Genomic DNA, 22360 nt, shown 5'->3' with positions numbered 1-22360 from the left:
CATTCTTTCACGGGGCTTTAAGGACACCTTTCAGAGAAAGGCAGAAGAAGCTAAGCTCATTTTCAGCCTGGGATCACACATTTCTCCAGGCCTTATTGACTAACTTTCTCTCTTTATCTTCTCTAATGGCAGCTTTTTCACATCTACTCTCACCTTTTCTCCTGGCTTTCTTCCCTTTCTCCATTCATTACCTGCTCTTTCCTTTTCAGTTGCACACCTGACTAAGGCTATACAGCTGAAGGGTTGTGTCATTTACCTTGTTTTACTTTTAAAGGTCGAATCTACTTTTAACCTTTTTCATAACTCTCTGAATTTAGAGATATTTCAACAGCAAAGTCTTTGTTTAAATCATTATAAGTATTGTATACTACACATACAGTATTTCTTCTTGCACCTAAACATGCATATTAGTTAGAGGTTTTAGTAAGGATTTCTCCCCCTTTGACAAACACTATCAATCAGAAGTTAAAGATAATTTACAGTTAATTGGGATATTACCTGTGCAGTAAGGCTAGAATAAATGTACTGTACATTTTGAACTATTCATTAGAGTGCAAACTTTTCTTATTCAGTTTTTTAAGTTACTGCAATTTAGGGTCATTTCTCTAGGATATTATTTTTAAAAAGGAATAAGAAGAGAAACAGGAAGGCTTAAATAATCAATAGGCTTCTAACCATACCAGCCTGTGAGCCAAGAGTAATAACAGTTAGAGGGCTCACCTGTTTCATTCTGTATTCGAGGGGCTGTATCGGCAGCATACAATGTCTCCTGATTTCCAAGGCCCAAATAATCTCTGACCAGCTGACTCAACTTTATATAAGCTTCCACAAGATCATCTGAAGTAGAAATTGTAAAAAAAAAAAAAAAGCTGATTACTGTTATTGAATGAAAGAAATGTTGCAGGCTAATGTCATCATGATCTGGCCAACACAATCATCTGAGAGCACACTGTAACAAAATTGGCATATCAAAAGTCTATGTACATTATGAATAACTACACTGGACAATATGAGAAGAAAACACATTAATATGGTTCTTGAGATATACAGTGGTGTGAAAAACTATTTGCCCCCTTCCTGATTTCTTATTCTTTTGCATGTTTGTCACACAAAATGTTTCTGATCATCAAACACATTTAACCATTAGTCAAATATAACACAAGTAAACACAAAGTGCAGTTTTTAAATGATGGTTTTTATTATTTAGGGAGAAAAAAAATCCAAACCAAAATGGCCCTGTGTGAAAAAGTAATTGCCCCCTTGTTAAAAAATAACCTAACTGTGGTGTATCACACCTGAGTTCAATTTCCGTAGCCACCCCCAAGCCAGATTACTGCCACACCTGTTTCAATCAAGAAATCACTTAAATAGAAGCTGCCTGACACAGAGAAGTAGACCAAAAGCACCTCAAAAGCTAGACATCATGCCAAGATCCAAAGAAATTCAGGAACAAATGAGAACAGAAGTAATTGAGATCTATCAGTCTGGTAAAGGTTATAAAGCCATTTCTAAAGCTTTGGGACTCCAGCGAACCACAGTGAGAGCCATTATCCACAAATGGCAAAAACATGGAACAGTGGTGAACCTTCCCAGGAGTGGCCGGCCGACCAAAATTACCCCAAGAGTGCAGAGACGACTCCTCCGAGAGGTCACAAAAGACCACAGGACAACGTCTAAAGAACTGCAGGCCTCACTTGCCTCAATTAAGGTCAGTGTTCACGACTCCACCATAAGAAAGAGACTGGGCAAAAACGGCCTGCATGGCAGATTTCCAAGATGCAAACCACTGTTAAGCAAAAAGAACATTAGGGCTCGTCTCAATTTTGCTAAGAAACATCTCAATGATTGCCAAGACTTTTGGGAAAATACCTTGTGGACTGATGAGACAAAAGTTGAACTTTTGGAAGGCAAATGTCCTGTTACATCTGGCGTAAAAGGAACACAGCATTTCAGAAAAAGAACATCATACCAACAGTAAAATATGGTGGTGGTAGTGTGATGGTCTGGGGTTGTTTTGCTGCTTCAGGACCTGGAAGGCTTGCTGTGATAGATGGAACCATGAATTCTACTGTCTACCAAAAAATCCTGAAGGAGAATGTCCGGCCATCTGTTCTTCAACTCAAGCTGAAGCGATCTTGGGTGATACAACAGGACAATGACCCAAAACACACCAGCAAATCCACCTCTGAATGGCTGAAGAAAAACAAAATGAAGACTTTGGAGTGGCCTAGTCAAAGTCCTGACCTGAATCCAATTGAGATGCTACGGCATGACCTTAAAAAGGCGGTTCATGCTAGAAAACCCTCAAATAAAGCTGAATTACAACAATTCTGCAAAGATGAGTGGGCCAAAATTCCTCCAGAGCGCTGTAAAAGACTCATTGCAAGTTATCGCAAATGCTTGATTGCAGTTATTGCTGCTAAGGGTGGCCCAACCAGTTATTAGGTTCAGGGGCAATTACTTTTTCACACAGGGCCATGTAGGTTTGGATTTTGTTCTCCTAAATAATAAAACCATCATTTAAAAACTGCATTTTGTGTTTACTTGTGTTATATTTGACTAATGGTTAAATGTGTTTGATGATCAGAAACATTTTGTGTGACAAACATGCAAAAGAATAAGAAATCAGGAAGGGGGCAAATAGTTTTTTATACCACTGTATAACAATGTCTGCTTTTAATATTTATACTGCTAACCACCATGACACCATGCAGCCTGAAGGAAAACAGCTAAAGCCCAAATTATGGGACAAGAGGTAAGAGACAAAGAAAACTATACTTTGATTAGCTCTTCATCAGAGGTATCATCCACTGATGTTGGGATTTAAAATGATTAATTAAATAATATGTCTCATGCATCTTTTAGGAGAATTATTTTTACAAATAAAATAAGTCAACCCTACTATTATCTCATTCATTCAGCAATTTTTTCTGTACTTTTCTGAAGGTGTCTTTGGTTCTATTAGTAACATCAAGATATTCCCTTGAATATATATATATATTTTATTTTTCTCAATCATAATAGTAGAAAATTAACCACATTCAGAAGATGAATGGATAGATAGATGGATTGATAGATTTGAAATTAAAAGTGTTGTTATGTTTGGGCTAATTTTCAATAGAATACACACTGCATGTAATATGTTTTAAATTATTATGGTACCCTGGATATGATCTGGGTCAAGGGCTACCTGTGAGAATTTTGCATGTTCTTTGTATGTTGTCTGTAGGGGTTTCCTTCAGGAATTCCAGTTTTCACCCATATTTCAAAGATTTGCAAGTAATGTGAATGGTTGACTTTAAAAGTGTGTATGTGTGTGTGTTTGTGTGTGAGTATACTGTGATAAATGGCATCTGTTGGGCTGGTTCTTATCTTACTTTTACAGCTTCTGAGACAGGCTCTTGCTCCATGCATTCCCTGAACTAGATAGGAAGGTTAAAAAATTAATTAACTGTTGTATGTATAATCTAAAACTCTTGATAGATAGATAGATAGATAGATAGATAGATAGATAGATAGATAGATAGATAGATAGATAGATAGATAGATAGATAGATAGATAGATGCTTCATTAATTCTTAAGGGAACTGCAAGGTTACAGAAGCAAATAAAAAAGGAACAATTAATATATACAACAAGAATCAGAAGACTGGATGATATGGAAGAAGATGATCCGCTGTGGCAACCCCTAATAGGAGCAGCCGAAAGAAGAAGAAGAAGTATGTTAACAAGGTACAAATACACCTACAGTATGGTGAGAATTATCTGTATGTAAACTAACAAAGTGCAGGTATTCACTAAGTGACTGAAGTATCACTCACTATAACGCCTGATGACTGAGGGTAGGATCAACCTGACATAGTGCTCCTCGGAGCAACACAGTTGTCTCAGTCTGTTACTAAATGTGCTCCTCTGTTTAGCCATAACCTCAAACAGGGAGTGACAGTCATTCTTCAGGACAGACAGCAGCTTCCTCAGTGGCCTCTGTTCTATCATATTTGTTCAATTACATGTGTACATACTCTTTTGAATCAACATAGATCGCTTCATTCAAGAAGAAATACAAAATTTCAAAATGAATATTTGAAGTCAAAACAGAAAAAAAATCAGATGAGCAATCACTATGAGTCTACATTGTTACAAGGTATCAATTTGTGTAGTCCATCATATGGCCTAGTTAATTCTAAGTATGCTAAGCAGTTCAAAACATGCAAATATAAAACAGTTGATAGCAAGCAAAAATCATAATAAAAACATAGCAAAATATCACCCAAAAATAGGATTTCAGATTTAAACTATGCTGGCTTAGCCAACATTATAGTGTAGATACTGTATGTGTGGATGTGTACTGTAAAGAGTAAAGTGTAAAGTACCTTTAAAATATATGGAATATAAAGTATAATTAGTAAAACTGCAAAAAACAAATACTGTCATATACTGCAAAACAAGAAGCATACAGTATAGTAGCAGAAGACTAAACCTAGGAAAAAAGAACTGATTAAGCTCAATACTATTTAAGAGTCACTGAGTGAAAAGGAAACGGCTGAACACTGAGGGTCTGTGCAACCTCTCCTCTTCATTACATTTTATTCTGTCACTTTGCGATCATAGATAAAATGAAGCTTATGTTTTTGCCGTTCTCTCACGGCACAGACATTTGTAATCTATAATGTACATTAGCAAAGGATTAGCCTAGGATGAAAAGGTACTTTTGATCAAGCTTTTTCCTGCATTTATATGTGTTTTCCACACTACACAGTAAAATCCAATGTCATTAATTTACATTTAATATGTTATGCCTTTTCATTTGCTTCAAGACATAATTGCCTATTTTATGATGCTTTTACACTTAAACCATATTATTGGACACTTTGATATCCATATGAACCATTTTCAGCCAGGAAAAATAACTCTACCTCTGTCCACATTGTGGCATCAGACAACAAATAACCTATGAGAAAGGTGCTCAAAAGTTCCCAGACTCTGGATTGTATTTATGACTCTTTTGCCAAATGGTAAAAAGCTAGCTTGCTTCTAGTGCCTCAATTTGTTTATGGATTTTTGGTCTTCTCTTTTTAATGGATATACTAGACTTGAAGATAACAGATCCTTCTTGCTAATTTTAAACATTACAAGATAAACTGCTAGACTGACAAGATAAGAAAAAGAAATACAAAGAGGCAATATGGTGCCATGGTTAGCACTGCTGCCTCACAGTGATAGGGACCTTAGTCTGAATCGTTCATCTGAATGTGGCCTGGGTGGGTCTACCTTTCTCGTCCCCAAACACACACAGGTTTAGGCTATTTGGTGGCTCTAAACTGTTCCCAGTGTGGGTCTGTGTTGGAATGTCCTGTGAGGGAACAGCATCACGTCAAGGCTTGGTTTTTAAAATATTACTTCGTGCCACAAGCAAAAATTTGATTTTGTGGTTATAAGAATGTAGTACGATGGTAGACAAAGTATCAGATACACTGTATGGAAAAGGAATTCACTTTTAGGTAACACAACTACAAATCCAGCTGCAAACATTAGTAAAATTAGATTGCTAGTTACCAGTACTGTATGAAGGAGCTCTTAAAGAGGTCTGACAATTAGTACTTAGATATTTGAGTCGAAGCAAAATGAGGCAATTAGCAAAAAAGAGGCAAAATAGTCAGTGCCAGAATTGCAGGTGCATCGGTCACAAAACTGCATAATATTTCATATATTGTGGTGACAGTCTCGAAAATGATGACAGCATATGCCAAAAATGGACAAACTCTACTGAAATGACAAACAATTGGATGCAAGTCAAAGCTCACTAACAGGAACAGATGAATAATTCACAGTATAGCTGTTAAGGTCACAAAGTACAGCTTCAAAAATGACCACTAAGTTGAATCAGCACCTCTATGACACTCTATCAACAAAAAATATATATTATGAGTTTCACAATGTTGGAATTTATGGCATAGCAGCTACTTTGAAACCACCTGCATACAAAGCTAATGCCCAAAGCCGAATAACCTAAAGTAACGAGCACAAAACCTGGACCCCTGAGCAAATGGAAAAAGTGATATTGTCTGAGGAATCAACATATTTTCTTGCATTTAGATGTGTTAGGTTCGGTTTATACTTCATGCTCAGAATGCGTATGTGCACGCATAATGGCTGCCATGCGTTCTCAATGTTCATTTGACGCGTCCTCTGAGCACATCCTCAGAAATTAATGCAACACGTGACTGAGTTGCAGTACCAGCAAAAAAACGGGGGTTGCAGTGTGTTCAAGTTGGACGTCAGAGGCTCTGTTTACTATCAACTTGTGACAGCAAGCTGCTTTGCAGATCCTACAGGATCATTGTGCGTGCTTCAATGTTTGATGAATGGTTCGATGTGTTGAAGCAAATCATCAAACTTAAATGCTGACATACAAAAGTATTTGTGGTGCTTTTCTTCCATGTGTTTCTCACATAGGCAATTCAAATGTCGCACATTCCACATCGGAATGACGTGATACATTTTAAAGATCTCACATACTATCATCTGTGGTGTCTTTTTTTTTCCACCTTCACAACAGCATCAGAATGTACAGAAGTGTATTTGAGCAACAGAGAACAATAATTACTGACACAGTAAAGAAAAAATGGTCTGTTTCATGATTAAAGTGGAAATTTCGACTTTAATCTTGTAGTTTATTTTGTCATTAAAGTAGAACATTGTAAACGTCATCATAAAACTGACCCACATGTTAAACGCTACATATGTGCTTCTAGGGCTTCCTCATGCGCTGACAGAAGTGGCAGGCAGCGATTACCACACAGAACACATTAATGATATTCTAGTTCTCTGCAGATCTATAATTGATATCACTTTCAGGATGAAACATGTTAAATCATGTATGTTACATTTTACAGATAAACTTCATTTAAATAATTAATACTGTTAATAATTACACATGTGGGGGTGGCATGGTGGAGGAGCTATACAGCTGCTGCCTTGCAGTAGGGAGTCACATCCGTGGTGTTTCCTGCCTGGAGTTTGCATGTTTTCCTGGTGGGTTTCCATGGTGTGCTCCAGTTTCCTTCCAAGCACAAGCAGGTTTGGGGATTTGGTGATGCTAAAATGACACTAGTGTATGTGTGTGCTTGTATTCACCTTGCGATGAGCTGAATCCTCATCCAGGGATTGTTTCTGCCTCACACCTGATGTTGGCTGGAATGGGTGCATCCCTGGATTGCTGGATGTAACCATTAAACATCCATATTGTTGCAATGTGTCCTGGGATTTTAATGGATGTTTACGTCAATTCACAACACAGCGAAGCCGAACATTGTTGTCTTACTGTGATGATATCTCTGCCACCTGGTGGAATCCTCCAGATTTGCATAAAGTATGTGCGCAAGTATAAACAGCACACTGGTTGTGTAATGGTAGTGTCCCCAGGTGCACATGTTGCATCGAGTGAAGTATAAACCCAGTCTTGCTTGGAGAAAGCCAACCCATAAATGTCTATTGACAACTTTCAAACATAGTGTCTATCTATAATGGCATGTTAGTAATCTTATGATTACTTCGTTAAGTCTGATGATTGCTTTTCATGGTCATAGAATGGCCAGGGATTACAAGGCCATTTTACATGATCAAAAGCACCCTAAATTTCCATCATGGTGTTCTTTGTTGTATAATAATAATGCCCACAATACACAGTGCTAAGGTAAATCAAAAGTGATATCAAGTACTCTGAGATAAACTGAGATGCCTTCCAAGGATTTCTTAATCACTGCATCTAAACATCACTGAACCTTCAAAGGAAGTACTGGAGTGCAGAGTACACAGTAGATTTCCACTGCCCTCATTATTCAAAGAAGGAACTGAGAGCTTTCCTTTGGAAAAATGGTGCGATATTTCACCATACACAGCTAAGGACTTGTACGACAGCATTCTAAGAAGAAATTACTCTATTCCAAAGGCAAAGGGTGTACTTATATCTTATTAGATCGTTGATATTAACATATCATTAGGTGAATATTTTACCCATCCCTATATGCATGTGTAAAAGAAAAACACTATAAATTTCCCATATATTAATTAAACTAAAAGTATTTTTTCTCCTAGACTTTTGATAAAAAATATAACCTCTTTTTTCATTTTGTAAATTTTGTTTAATGTTAAGAAGATTTAGACTACACACTCTGATGTTTTTCTCCTCTTATGTAGTTGTCCATTTGGAGCTTTCCCTATTTTTTCTATCCTATCTTCTCTTAAAACAGTAATAGACAACTTTGTGTGAAATCTTCAGTTTTTTGGCAATCTACCACATGGAATAACATTGATTCTCCAAATAAAAACATAGACTGACATGTCTTTTTAGGAAATCTGTTTCATTTTGGCAATTTTTGAACCAGAACAGAACTTTATGAATGCCAATACCTTGTAACACAGGTGACCAGAATAACAGGTTTCAGTGGTGCTAATTCAGTTAGAATGGTTTCTCTAATAACCATTTAGCATTAAATGATAACCAAATAAGAATAAAGTATGGAAGCACACAGAAGGAACTGTTGCTGGAAATGGGAGATTGTAGCCATATGTCAATAAAAATTAAAAATAAGTTATTTCAAGCAGTCTTCTTCTTTCGGCTGCTCCCGTTAGGGGTTGCCACAGCAGATCATCTTCTTCCATATCTTTCTGTCCTCTGCAACTTGTTCTGTTACACCCACCACCTGCATGTCATCTCTCACCACATCCATAAACCTTCGCTTAGGCCTTCCTCTTTTCCTCTTCCCTGGCATCTCTATTCTTAGTAACCTTCTCCCAATATTCCCAGCATCTCTCCTCTGCACATGTCCAAACCAACGCAATCTCGCCTCTCTGACTGTGTCTCTCAACAGTCCAACTTGAGCTGATCCTCTAATGTACTCATTTCTAATCCTATCCATCCTCGTCACACCCAATGCAAATCTTAACATCTTTAACTCTGCCACCTCCAGCTCTGTCTCCTGCTTTCTCGTCAGTGCCACTGTCTCCAACCCATATAACACAGCTGGTCTCACTACCATCCTGTAGACCTTCCCTTTCACTCTTGCTGGTACCTGTCTGTCACAAATCACTCCTAACACTCTTCTCCATCCATTCCAGCCTGCACTCTCTTCTTCACCTCTCTTTCACAATCCCCATTACTCTGTACTGTTGATCCCAAGTATTTAAACTCATCCACCTTAGCCAACTCTACTCCCTGCATCCTCACCATTCCACTGACCTCCCTCTCATCTACCCACTTGTATTCTGTCTTGTTCATATTGACCTTCATTCCTCTCCTCTCTAGAGTATATCTCCACCTCACCAGGGTCTCCTCAACCTGCTCCCTACTATCTCTACAGATCACAATGTCATCAGCAAACATCATAGTCCATGGGGACTCCTGTCTAATCTCATCTGTCAACCTGTCCATCACCACTGCAAATAAGAAAGGGCTCAAAGCTGATCCCTGATGTAATCCCACCTCCATGTTGAATGCATCTGTTGCTGCTACCGCAGACCTCACCACTGTCACACTTTCCTCGTACATATCCTGTACAACTCTTATGTACTTCTCTGCCACTCCCTACTTCCTCATACAATACCACAGCTCCTCTCGAGGCACCCTGTAATATGCTTTCTCCAGGTCCACAAAGATGCAATGCAACTCCTTCTGGCCTTCTCTAAACTTCTCCATCAACATCCTCAGAGCAAACATTGCATCTGTGGTGCTCTTTCTTGGCATGAAACCATACTGCTGCTCACTAATCATCACCTCACTTCTTAACCTAGCTTCCACTACTCTTTCCCATAACTTCATGCTGTGGCTCATAAATTTTATTCACCTGTAGTTTCTGCAGTCCTGCGCATCCCCGTTATTCTTAAATATCGGCACCAGTAAACTTCTTCTCCACTCCTCAGGCATCCTCTCACTTTCCAAAATTACATTAAACAAACTGGTTAAAAACTCCACTGCTATCTCTCCTAAACACCTCCATGCTTCCATATGTATGTCATCTGGACCAACGGCGTTTCGATTTTTCAACCTCTTCATAGCTGTCCTTACTTCCTCCTTGCTAATCTGTTGAACTTCCTGATTCACTATCTCCACATCATCCAACCTCTTCTCTCTCTCATTTTCTTCATTCATCAGCATCTTAAAGTACTCTTTCCATCTGCTCAGCACACTCTCCTCGCTTGTAAGTACGTTTCTATCTTTATCCTTTATCACCCTAACCTGCTGCACATTTTTCCCACCTCGGTCCCTCTGTCTAGCCAATCGGTACAGGTCCTTTTCTCCCTCCTTAGTGTCCAACCTCTCACACAACTCATCTTATGCCTTTTCTTCAGCCTTTGCCACCTCTCTCTTCACCTTGCGCCTTATCTCCTTGTACTCTTGTCTACTTTCTGCATCTCTCTGAATATCTCACTTCTTCTTTGCCATCCTCTTCCTCTGTATACTCTCCTGTACTTCCCCATTCCACCACCAGGTTTCCTTTTCCTCTTTCCTTTTTCCAGACGTCACGTCAAGCACCCTTTTTGCTGTCACCCTTACTACATCTGCTGTAGTTCCCCAGCTGTCTGGTAACTCTTCACTGCCACCCAGTGAATGCCTCACCTCCTCCCTAAACTCAACCTTGCAGTCTTCCTTTTTCAACTTCCACTATTTGATCCTTGGCTCTGCCCTCACTCTCTTCCTCTTCTTGATCTCCAACATCATCCTACAGACCACCATCCTATGCTGCTTAACTACACTTTCCCCTGCCGTCACTTTGCAGTCTTCAATCTCTTTCAGATCAACTATTCTGCAAAGGATGTTATCTACCTGTGTGCATCTTCCTCCACTCTTGTACGTAACCCTATTTTCCTCCCTCTTCTTAAAATACGTATTCACCACAGCCATGTCCATCCTTTTGGCAAAATCCACTATCCTCTGACCTTCTTCATTCCTCTCCTTGACTCCATACCTACATATCACCTTCTCATCTCCACTGTTCTCTTCACTAACATGCCCAATGAAATCCGCTCCAATCACCACTTTCTGTCTTTTTGGTACACTGTTCATCACTTCATCGAACTCACTCCAAAAATCTTCTTTCTCACCCATCACACACCCAACTTGCAGTGCATATGCACTAACAACAGTCATCATCACACCTCCAATTTCCAGCTTCATAATCATTACTCTGCCTGACACTCTTGACATACTGTTCCTTCAGAATAACCCCTACTTCATTTCTCCTCCCATTCACACCATGATAGAACAATTTGAATTCACCGCCAATCCAATTGGCCTTACTCCCCTTCCATTTAGTCTTTTGCACACGCAATATATCAACCCTCCTTCTCTCCATCATATCTGCTAACTCTCTCCCCTTACCAGTCATACTGCTAACATTCAAAGTCCCTACCCTCAGTTCCACTCTCTTTATTTTCCTCCTCTCATCCTGCCTCCGGACAAGTCTCCCCCCTCTTCTTCTCCTTTCTCTTCTTTGGCCAACAGTAGCCCAATTTCCGCCAGCACCCTGTTGGCTAACAGTACTAGTGGTGGTTGTTGGCTGCATTTTTAAATCAATGTAATAGTGTCTTGATACAAGAGGTATCAATTTCGATCAAAAACATGAAAATTTCTGGGTGACCTCTTTCGACCAGTGCTGTGTATTGGCTTAACTTACAAATACAGGAGTCGGAGTCAGAAGTACAGGCTGGAGTTGAAGGTATTGTGTACAGACTCCATGGCCCTGCACATGGCTGTCAACAGTGCCCATGAGAATAATACAGAAAACAGTGATACCAGTCATAAGCACTCAAAGAACAGGTGATACAATGACCACCACCACCACCAAAAAAAAAAAGCCATTAATTAACAAGTTATGTTGTCTGGACACCTCCTATGAAGTTTGTTCCAAACATGGCCCACTGGCAGGAGAACCAGGGTAGACCTAGTAGATAAGGTAGGATTTATATCTCTCAATTGTACAGTGAAAGCATGGAAATTACGCAGTAGAAGCAGGAAAACGTGAGTGTGTATAGCGTGTATTGATGGATGGTAATTTGGAACAGTCTCCCAAATAACACTGCATTTTACATTTTTCAGTTATTAGATTAAAGATCAGAACTCGCTATAGAAGTTACTTAAATGAAAAGCACATTAAAATGTAAAGAAAGTATAGTAAATGAATGAGTTTAAAATAAAAAATAGTAGTTAATAATGTATAATGACTGAGTGGCAATTAACTGTCAATGTCACACCAGTCAATAGCACTGAATATACAGTGGCCACAAAGTTAAAACAATGCTTTGGTAACCATTGCAATTAAATAGCTGTCATGCAATTTTGGACATACTGTAAGACAGGAGTTAACCTTTTAGAAATCTTGAAAAAAACAGTGATATTTAAGAACTTCAGTTATCTATCATCTGTGGTGTCAAAGGATGGAAAATATGAAACAGAACTGAAAAAGATAAAAGTGCCTTTGACAAACTAAAGGATACATGGTGTCATAATTGAAAAAATATCTAGACAGCAGTAATAATGTACTTTGACTTGGATATAAAGCATGGATACCAAACAGACAGTAAAGGCAGACAGCTAGCCACCTTTCAGAATATGTCAAAAGGATGAATATTAGGTATAAAATAGCAATAAATTGTTGTACAAGTAAATATGCCAAAAACACAACAAGGGTCCTAAAAACTTTAAATTTGTGAAATGACAACTATATCTGTAATTTAAAAAATGAATAAAAACAGAGTAAAATGATTTGGCTGTATGCATTATTAGTACATATTATTAATTTAATATCAAATTAGCATTTCAGGTGCTCTTCAACCAAGAAATTGACCATACAATGTCCTTTAAAATGCAAAATTTGAAACATATATTTTTTTTTTCCTTTGCTAAATGAGTAAAATATGCAGTAATTTATTCAATGTTATATTGCAGCACATTTTTAAGTCTAATTACTGCCTATGTTCGGTCTTACCATTGGAAAGCGAACCAAGTGATACAAACCTTCTCAACCAGGAACTGGTAATAAATATCTGAAAAAGACTATGGCATGAAAGCTACACTATTCTAATTCTGAGATCTACTTCAGCTTTTCTCATTCCCTCACACAGGCTACAGTAACCTGTGTTAGTATCCCAAGAGACTTTAAAACTAGTATGACACCATTGCTTTCTTCATCCCTGTAGTAAGTAGAGTGATCAAAAGACAGATGAATTATTACCTGGATTCACAGGCAACATTATTTCTCAAAAAGTACAACAGCCATTTAAAACATACAGTCATCTACTGAACCTGATTAATCAAACTTTAATAATTACAGACAGCATATCCCTGTAGCATCAGGCACCACAAAAGAACAAACTATAAATGTAAGCATAGTTGGTAACTAATTCGCCTAAAATGTATATCTTTGGAGAGAAGCATGTGGTAGCACAGGGCTAAGTGCTGCAGCTTCACAGAGACGGGATGTGAATCTCAGAATGGTCACAATCTGTGTAGGGTGTTCATATTCTCCCAGTTTTACTGTATGCTTTTCTCTGTTTTTTTTTTTGTTTTTGTTTTAACTCTGCTTCCCAAAGATGCTTGTGTTGGGTTTATTGGCCATTTTTAAACTGTCTTGGTGTGGGTTGAATGTGCCAAACAATTGACTAATGTCATATTCAGAATTGCCTCCTGCCTTGTTCACAGTACTCATAGAACGGACTCCAACTTAAAACTGGATAAAGCAAGAAGAGAATATCTTCTTATGTAGCACCATATCTCAAAGTATTTCAGCCTTTTAATACTGTAGTTGCTTCATCATAAGCCCACACATTGCTACCATAACTTAACATTGTGAAGATGTATTAGATAAGATATCTTTTTAAGGCCAATGCTCAGATTCATTCTTAGGAATTCTTTGCTGTCCCAGAATGCCTCCTTTACTTGTTCTTTTTTGTCTCCATCAAGCAATGCCCTTGCTCTTTAATCCAGCTTCCAATGTATGTATAGTCCTTCTCCATATCTAACTGTTGACCTTCTACTTTTATATATATCTGGGGTGTTCTCCCCTTGCTAATCATCTTGCTAATTACTTTAGTCTTCCTTGCATTCATTTAGATTACATACACCTTACATGCTGTGTAGATCCCTTCTTCCATCTAGTGCAAGTCCTTCTATCTTGACGTCAGTATTACAGCATCATCTAGCTACATGGCCTATTAAAGAGGTACTCGGTGATTTAGAGATGGCCATGAAAGAGAAATGCTGCTAGGATTAAACTTCCAAAGACTGCAAGCTGTCAAATGTTGTCCCATTTTCATTGAAAAGATGATCAGGCCACCCTAGTAGCTACAGGCCAGTAAGCTGATCATGTATGAGGAGAAAATGATTACAAGTAAATATTTAAGAAAAGACCGAGAACAGGTGTGCAAATAAACAGTCACCTTGGTTGAGACCATTAATATGCTGTGAATTAATGAGAAAGCAACAGATCATACAGAATAAACATTATTATTTATGCTGCTTTTCAAAAAGCTTTCCATAAAGTTTCACAGGAGAAGCTACCAATAGATTTGAAAAAGTGGGGGTTCAAAGCACAGTGTACAGACGGGAGCTAAAATGCATCAAAAACAGAAAGCAAATGGAAATGTTGACAACTTTTACCTATAGGTCATGTTAAAGCTGGTGCCCCGATGGATCAATACCAGGGGCATGGCTCTTTTCATTTATATAAATGATCTTACTAGGAATATAAATAAGATGCTGGCTCAGTTTTCAGAGGATAGCAAATAAGGTGGAATTCAGCAGATATTTGGCCAAGCCTGTACAAAAGAGTCTGTGTATTCAGATGTTGTAATTCACTTTAATACAAGCAAATATATAGTACTACACATAGGATGTTAGATTTGAATACATGATTGGAGGTCTGAAACTTAGAAGTCCACCTTAAAAGGATAATGTGGAAATCTTATTGAACCCTTCAATGTCTTAGAATCGGATGATGAAGAAGAGATTAAGAAGACTAGGATATTGGATTATATAAGGCGATACGATCATATAAGACATAATCTATTTAACAATTAGGCATAAAAAAACTCTCTTGATAAACCCTTTAAAAAAACAACTAATTTAAAACTATTTATTTACTTTAAAAAGCGTACGTACATCGAGATGTGCTGAATTCAATATATGAACCAGCAATCCAATATGTGCATTTGCAAGTCGATTGAGTTATGCTGAATTCAACATGTGTGCCAGCAAACCAACAGAGTTGTCCTGAATTCAGCGCATGCACCAGCTAACCAATCAAGCTGTACTAAATCCACTATGTGTGTCAGCTATATTTAAAGTGCGAACCAGCAATCCAATGTAGGCTTCTGCAAACTGATACAGTTTCCCTAAATCTAATGCATAAATCAAATGTGTGCAACATCGGAATCCAATGTGTGCATCAGCAAACCAATATCAGCATTGACAAACCAATAGAGTTGTCCTCAGTCCAATCTGTGTGCTAACAAACTAACATGTGCCTCAGTAAACCAATAGAGTTGTATTACATTGAAACCAATATATATGCCAGTAATCCAATGCATGCGCCAGCAAACTGATTGAGTTGTGCTAAATCCAAAAGTACGCCTGGAAGAATAGTTGACATTCTTTAAAAACTATGTCAGAAAAATTGATACCTTACTACAGTAAATCACATTATATTCTACATATGAGACTTGAGCCAAACTTGAAAGCCCATTTATCAATGTAGCTGACAGTTTTATTCCATATACAGTAGTTACACTCATCTAGTTTTACAGTAATAAAACAAAACAGTATATTTATTTTATTGACTTGAAATCGCATCTGTACACACCAATCACTATTATTATACTTATTTATTTATGTTTTACATAAAAAGAACTTCCTCAAGCACAGGGACAAGTTTGTTCGAGGGGCACTGTTTCAAGCATAGGGGATAGCTATGAGACCCATCAGAGACTCAGAGAGGTCTCTGCACTTTTAAACAATTTTGAGTAGTATGTCCAGAAATGGCAAAATACATGTTGCTTTATGTATCTTTCTGTAAAAAAAAAAAAAATCTTATTCCTATATCTATTTATGTATCACAATACCACACAAAAGCTGAAATGTTCTTACCACATGGAATTACAGTATCAAAGTATCCTGGAAAATCCCGGTTCATTGTAATGTAGGTTTCAACTCTAGAAACAGCAATTTCAATCTGAGACCGGCTGTACAGTCCTCTCATTCTTAGGCGCCTGGCATATTCTTCTTTATCCATGGGGATCAGAAGGATGTATCGTGGCTCAAAGTAAGTGTTTTTTAAACTGCGAACACCCTGTAGCAAGAAATCATACCATATTAAATGCCTGTTGAAGTAACATAAATAGTGGTTATGAACAGGAAATTTATTCAGACCATAAAGATATATTCACATTGTGAAAAAGCTGAATAAGGCATCTTGTGTTTGTTGAATAAACAGATCTCAAACCCACTTAAAAGTGTGGCTTGCTTTTCTTTGTCGTTGCATTGGATGAAAAGATAAATAAGTCCCACGAAAAACATAATCAACACAGAGCAACAGTGAAACAGCTTTCAATAAATTGGTAAGGGCACCTAGACATAAAGCATGTGTTAGACTTGTGTTTAATCTTTCTTCAAGGTGTTACTGGTGGAAACGTTTTATAGCATATTTGGAAGACTATAGCTATCATTATCTTAGTAAAGTAATTGAATAGCTAAACCCACAAACATCAGAATTAAATAACACCAAATGTACTTAACCAATGCAGTATGATTTATTTTAATTCAACTTAAAAGCTCAAAAAATGACACCTTTCTGTTCCCGTTTATTATTAATATATTTGTGGTAATATAAACAAAGTGCCTGGTATTCTGTATGTTAATTAAATAATTAATGAAGCTTATTCTATTTTTAATCTTACCTCCAGCTCCATATGAAGACAACAAGCTAGTCCTTCTCTTGCAACAGCTTCAATGGCATCTCGTGTTAGTCCATAGTAATGTCCATTATATTTCATAGTTTGAATAAACTTACCCTTGTTAAAAAAAAAAAAAAGAAAGGCCATTAAGTACATTAACTCATTCAACATATTAAAAGTTTTCAAAAATGAACACAGAATGTGGACTAGATTACAATAAGGCACTCAACAGGTACAAACTTGGCTACACTCTTTCTGAAGGGCATCCAAGTCATTGATTATGTGAACCATGCACTTGCTCTGTGTCTACATGGGGTTTTCTTCAGGCATCAGTGCTGTCTATGATAAACCAAAGCTTGACTGCTGCCTCTAAACTATCTTAGTGTAAGTGAGCATGGATATCGATGTCTCCAGTTATAAACCACCCAGAGTTTGCTTCTGCCTTTCAATACTGATGGGGCAGGTTACGGCTACTCAAGGGCATTACTGGAAAAAGCAGTTTTGGGAATGGATAGCAAGCAAAAGGATGGCACAGGAGTTAGTGCCGCTGCTCCACATCTCCAGAGATACGTGATTTGTGTCACTTTAAGTTTTATCAGAGTTTTTCCATTTCCTACTACAGTCTAACATGTGCATGTTAGGTTGTCAGGTCATGTAATGGACTAGCATTGTGTTCAGGGATGGTTCTTGCTTTCATTTAATGCAAAATAGCTTTTTCTTTTTTTATAAGTGGCAGAAAAATTACAAATGATTTATACACATTGTGCACAGTCACTACACACACTGCTATTTTTCATTCAAAAAACAACCTCTACAACTGAGACCCCAATTCTACCAAAATACTATATTTGTGACTTCGTCCATCCATCCATTATCCAACCCGCTGAATCCAAACACAGGGTCACAGGGGTCTGCTGGAGCCAATCCCAGCCAACACAGGGCACAAGGCAGGAACCACACAAACACACCAAGCACACACTAGGGCCAATTTAGAATCGCCAATCATATTTGTGACTTACAACTCAAAATAAATTATATGACCAAATATTCCCAATAATAATGTCGAAAGTACATCTGATACTGTTATGTTTAAAATATCTCCTCCGCTTCATTGTGATTTGCACTTTCAAAGGAGAAGCTTTATTAGTCACGTGGAATGGTGGCCATTATAGAAAATGTACACATCACATCCATGCCTTCTTGAGGATCATAATTCTTAATAATCTGAAACCGTTCTTGCACACACCATAAACTACCTTCTACAAAATTTGCTTCATAAGTAAAGGTATATAAAAAAGAGTCCATCACATAATATATACTGTACATTTTGGGTGTTGCACATTTGGATCACATTGTAAGTTACAGAGAAATGCATTCTTGTGAAATTGTGCAGACAACTGTGTCATGATAAATACTAGCATTTCTAAATGTTTCCGTCTTAAATAATAAACATGTAGAGAAAATGTTCATTTAGGACCGAAATGCCAAGTGTCATGAGACAAATGCGGGCAAACATTTCTGAAAAGACGGCATTGTTATGACTTTAGAGCTGTGTCATGTCAAAAAATACAGTTATTTCTCATTTTCCCATGTAAGCTACAATGTTTTTTTGTTGTGAAGAAAAGAGAAATTCTGGAATCTATCCTGTTCTTCTTGTATCTGGATTTTTCTTTGATTATCTCCCAGACTGTAAAACATAAATATGAAGCTCATCGGCCTTTCTAGGCGGGCGCAGTGTGAGAAAGCTGCGGTTTGGAAAATGTACTCTGCACTGGCCTGAAGCTGCTTGGATAAGTCCTGCTTCTCCAGGACCTTTGAATTTGAACAAGCACATGAAAATGGATGGATAGCCTGTTTAAGACTGTAAGCTATGTACAGATGTACAAAGCATTATTAAAGTAAAACAGTAAATGTGCTAAACTGTGGAGAATATGGTGCTGACTTTAAATACACTTCACCAACCTTTATATAGTTAATATTTGATCTAGCACTAATGTGGAATAGTAACTGGCATGTGGTGAATACTGTGTGATTATTTCTTTTATTCAAAATGTTCTTTATGAATTGAATCTTTTTTTTTTGTACTGTGGTCATTACACCATTGACCTCTGGAAAGACCAGTCACCATTCAGGAGGAGGACATGGAAGTGCTGCAGAGCTACAAGTAACTGGAGGTTCTCATGAACAACACACTAGACTGGTCTGACAACACATTGGTGCTGTACAAGAAGGGCAAGGCCAGGCTGTACTTGCTAAGGTGACTCAGGTCTTTCGATGTGGGCAGCAAGCTGCTGGAAATGTTCTATCAGCCCATAGCAGCCAGTTTGGTGTTCTATGCTGCAATCTCCTGAGGAAGCAACCTGAGCTCAAAAGAAGCACAATGCCTGAAAAAACGTATCAGGAAAACCTGCTCCATTAAAGGGCAAACTCTGGACACACTGAAAGCTGTCGTGGAATAGAGGATGGTGACAAAATTGGATGCCATCATGAAAACTCCCCTCCATCCCCTCTAGTAGGCACTCTATTGGAGCACTTTTAGCCACAGGCTCAACTCACCACATTGTGATAAGAAGTACCCCTTGGGGTCTTTTATGGGTGCTTCAATCAGGCAATTCACTGCTTCTATCTGATATATTCTTTATTTTTATTTATTGATTGATTGGCTGTATTATCTGCCCTGTGTGTTTGTATTCTTGTTTTTTGATGTTTCTGCCGCTGTATGCATATGAATTTCCTCACAGGATTAATAAAGTTTATCAAATCGAATCTAATCATCCTCTGTCTCTAATTAGCTTTCTCTCTCACCTCTTCACCACCTAATAGCTCAAGTGTGGTGAGCGTACTGGCAAAGAAATGTGACTTGAGTAGTGAGAAAAGTGCTAAATAAATGGAAAGTATTACTGTATTATTATTAATAATCATTTTAACATTTTTAAAGAAAAAAAACTTCTGCCTTCAGGTTGAACCATAATTTGTAAACTGTCTTAAGTATAATCTCAGGGTGGATAAAGACATTTTAAATGCCCCTTTCCAGCCATGTAAGTTCTTGCAAACATGAGATACATGAATGTCTGGCAGATAACACTGACACTCAAACACAAGTGGCTTACATCTGTTAAGGTGAAAATGTAATATAATGACGGACTTCCAGATTTGTGAGACAGGAGAGCATGACTGATATTTTGTCTGGAGGCATTCATTTCCTTCCTCAAACTACCATGAGGCTATTATTTTAGATCAAAGAATGTTTCTCTCCACTTTGTTATACAACAGAAAAAAACATAGTAAATAAGTAATGATCTCTGTATGAATATAAATTACAACATAATTTAAATCTGATATAATAAAATGACTTGTGGCTAGAGTGCCATACATACAGCATGTGCAGTAGCAGTATCTCAGTTCTTTAACACATCTTCTGATGACCATAAATGTATTGATTTGGGATGATAAAAGATGATGTCCAATTACTTGAAATGTCTTCATACCCCTTTAGATTTTAGGTGAGCTACCTTGTGATTTGACACACTATGAATGCATTTTGTTTGCTCTTAACAATGAACTAATGTATCATTAATTATGGAGAAAATAGATGATATTTTGGCAGCAGAAGTATAAAGTAGTACTAGTATCTACCCCTACTCTCTTTTCTGTTTCTTTTTCCGGTTTGTTTGTGGTGGTGGCCTGTGCCACCTCCACCTACTCAAAGCTTCATGATGCTCCAACAATGATGGATGGATTTAAAGGCAGAAGTCTACGTGACCATCATCATCAAGCCCTTCCGTGAGAATCCTAAATCCAAAGAGGACTGTTTCATTTATGTTAGGTAGAATGCCCAGAGGGGACTGGGCGGTCTCATGGTCTGGAATCCCTACAGATTTTATTTTTCTCCAGCCGTCTGGAGTTTTTGTTTTTTCTGTCCCCCCTGGCCATTGAACCTTACTCTTATTCAATGTTAATGTTGATTTATTTTGTTTTCTAATTGTGTCTTTCATTTTTCTATTCTTTAATATGTAAAGCACTTTGAGCTACTGTTTGTATGAAAATGTGCTATAGAAATAAATGTTGTTGTTGTTGTTGTAAATAATAAAAGCTTGATAAATTTATTTCAATTTTAGGTAGTAAAAAATCTGATTAAAAATAAGACAAACTGGGTAGGGTCAATGTATATATTTCAAGTATGTAGCAATAAATTGTCCACTGCTTTTATAATCATTCATACTACAGTAAATGCAAACTCCCTGTAAAAAGCAATTGCGACAGGAATCAAAATCAGGCCTCTACGAAACAGTAGCACTGAAAAGTGTACCACAGGTCCCCCCCGCATCCTAAAGAGATGAATGTTAAATTGGCTCCTCTAAGTTGCCCTAGAGTAAGTGAGAGAGTGACAGCATGCCCTGTGATGAGCTGGCACACAATCCTGTCTTGTTATTGATGCTTCCATAATAGGATTTGGTACTGCAGTGTCCCATGATGAATAAAGATTTGGGAAGTGATAGAAAGAAGGATAAATACTGAAAAAGTCTAATTTTGACTATAAGAAGCAGTTGAAAAGATGTGCAATTAGATTAACAATTAATTAAAAAATGTATTGTTTAACTATAGCAAGGAATCTGATTTTCTTACCGTGTAAACCATGTCTTCAAATGTTTCCACCGAGACAAAATGATAATCACTTCCATCAACTTCACCAAAATATGGACCCCTTGTGGTGTGACAAGCACTATAAAACATGCAAAACGATGAAACAGATCATACATATGTCCCAAGAAGTATTAAAAGCATATATCCGTTCTTCTTTATCTTTCCCTCCGTTTTTAAAGTACGCTTATATTTGAAAAGTTGTAGTAGAATTTCCTAAACTACAGATTTCAGGTCATAAATCAACAAAGTCTCTGTACATATGGGATTATATAACCTTTCTCCATCTACAGATACCCTTCATACATTCCTTGCACAGGTGAAAAGTGTTATACTGTGTATTAGATTCATTATAAATGTCAAATTTCCAACAAGATATTTTATGTACCACAGTGATTCAGAAAATGCACAGTATGCATTTAAAATAAATTGCCTCAGATTACTGAGTGCAAAATCACATAACAGACTCAGGGAGTCATCATGCAATATACAATATACAGTCAGTCGGTCAGTCATTGTCCAACCTGCTATATCCTAACACAGGGTCACAGAGTCTGCTGGAGCGAATCCCAGGCAGCACAGGACACAAGGCAGGAATAAACCCTGGGCAGGGCGCCAGCCCATTGAAGTACACTATACAATATGTAACATTTTCATAATTGACTTCATAATGGATTCAGCAAAGAGCCACTTATATACTGTAGGTGCAGCCCTTGAGGAAAGGGCTGAGCAACAGGACAAACCCAAGATTTCCTTCTGACCTCTTGATTAA

General features: G+C 37.6%; 1 protein-coding gene across 2 annotated transcripts in view; it reads right to left on the bottom strand.

The window, feature by feature from the left end:
* Window positions 1-22360, bottom strand: part of lrguk (leucine-rich repeats and guanylate kinase domain containing) — a 122652-nt gene that overhangs the window by 18127 nt on the left and 82165 nt on the right. For both annotated transcript variants that reach the window (XM_039761364.1, XM_039761365.1), the window contains exons 12-15: window positions 21574-21670; window positions 16951-17064; window positions 16142-16343; window positions 721-837 (exon numbers count right to left, since the gene is read on the bottom strand). In XM_039761364.1, coding sequence (XP_039617298.1) covers window positions 721-837; window positions 16142-16343; window positions 16951-17064; window positions 21574-21670 — 530 coding nt within the window. The remainder of the gene's footprint in view (window positions 1-720; window positions 838-16141; window positions 16344-16950; window positions 17065-21573; window positions 21671-22360) is intronic.

This window comes from Polypterus senegalus, chromosome 8 (assembly GCF_016835505.1).
Source record: "Polypterus senegalus isolate Bchr_013 chromosome 8, ASM1683550v1, whole genome shotgun sequence".
Classification (NCBI taxonomy): domain Eukaryota; kingdom Metazoa; phylum Chordata; class Cladistia; order Polypteriformes; family Polypteridae; genus Polypterus; species Polypterus senegalus.
Note: the sequence above shows the minus strand (reverse complement) of the source record. Positions and strands in the feature narration are given on the sequence as shown.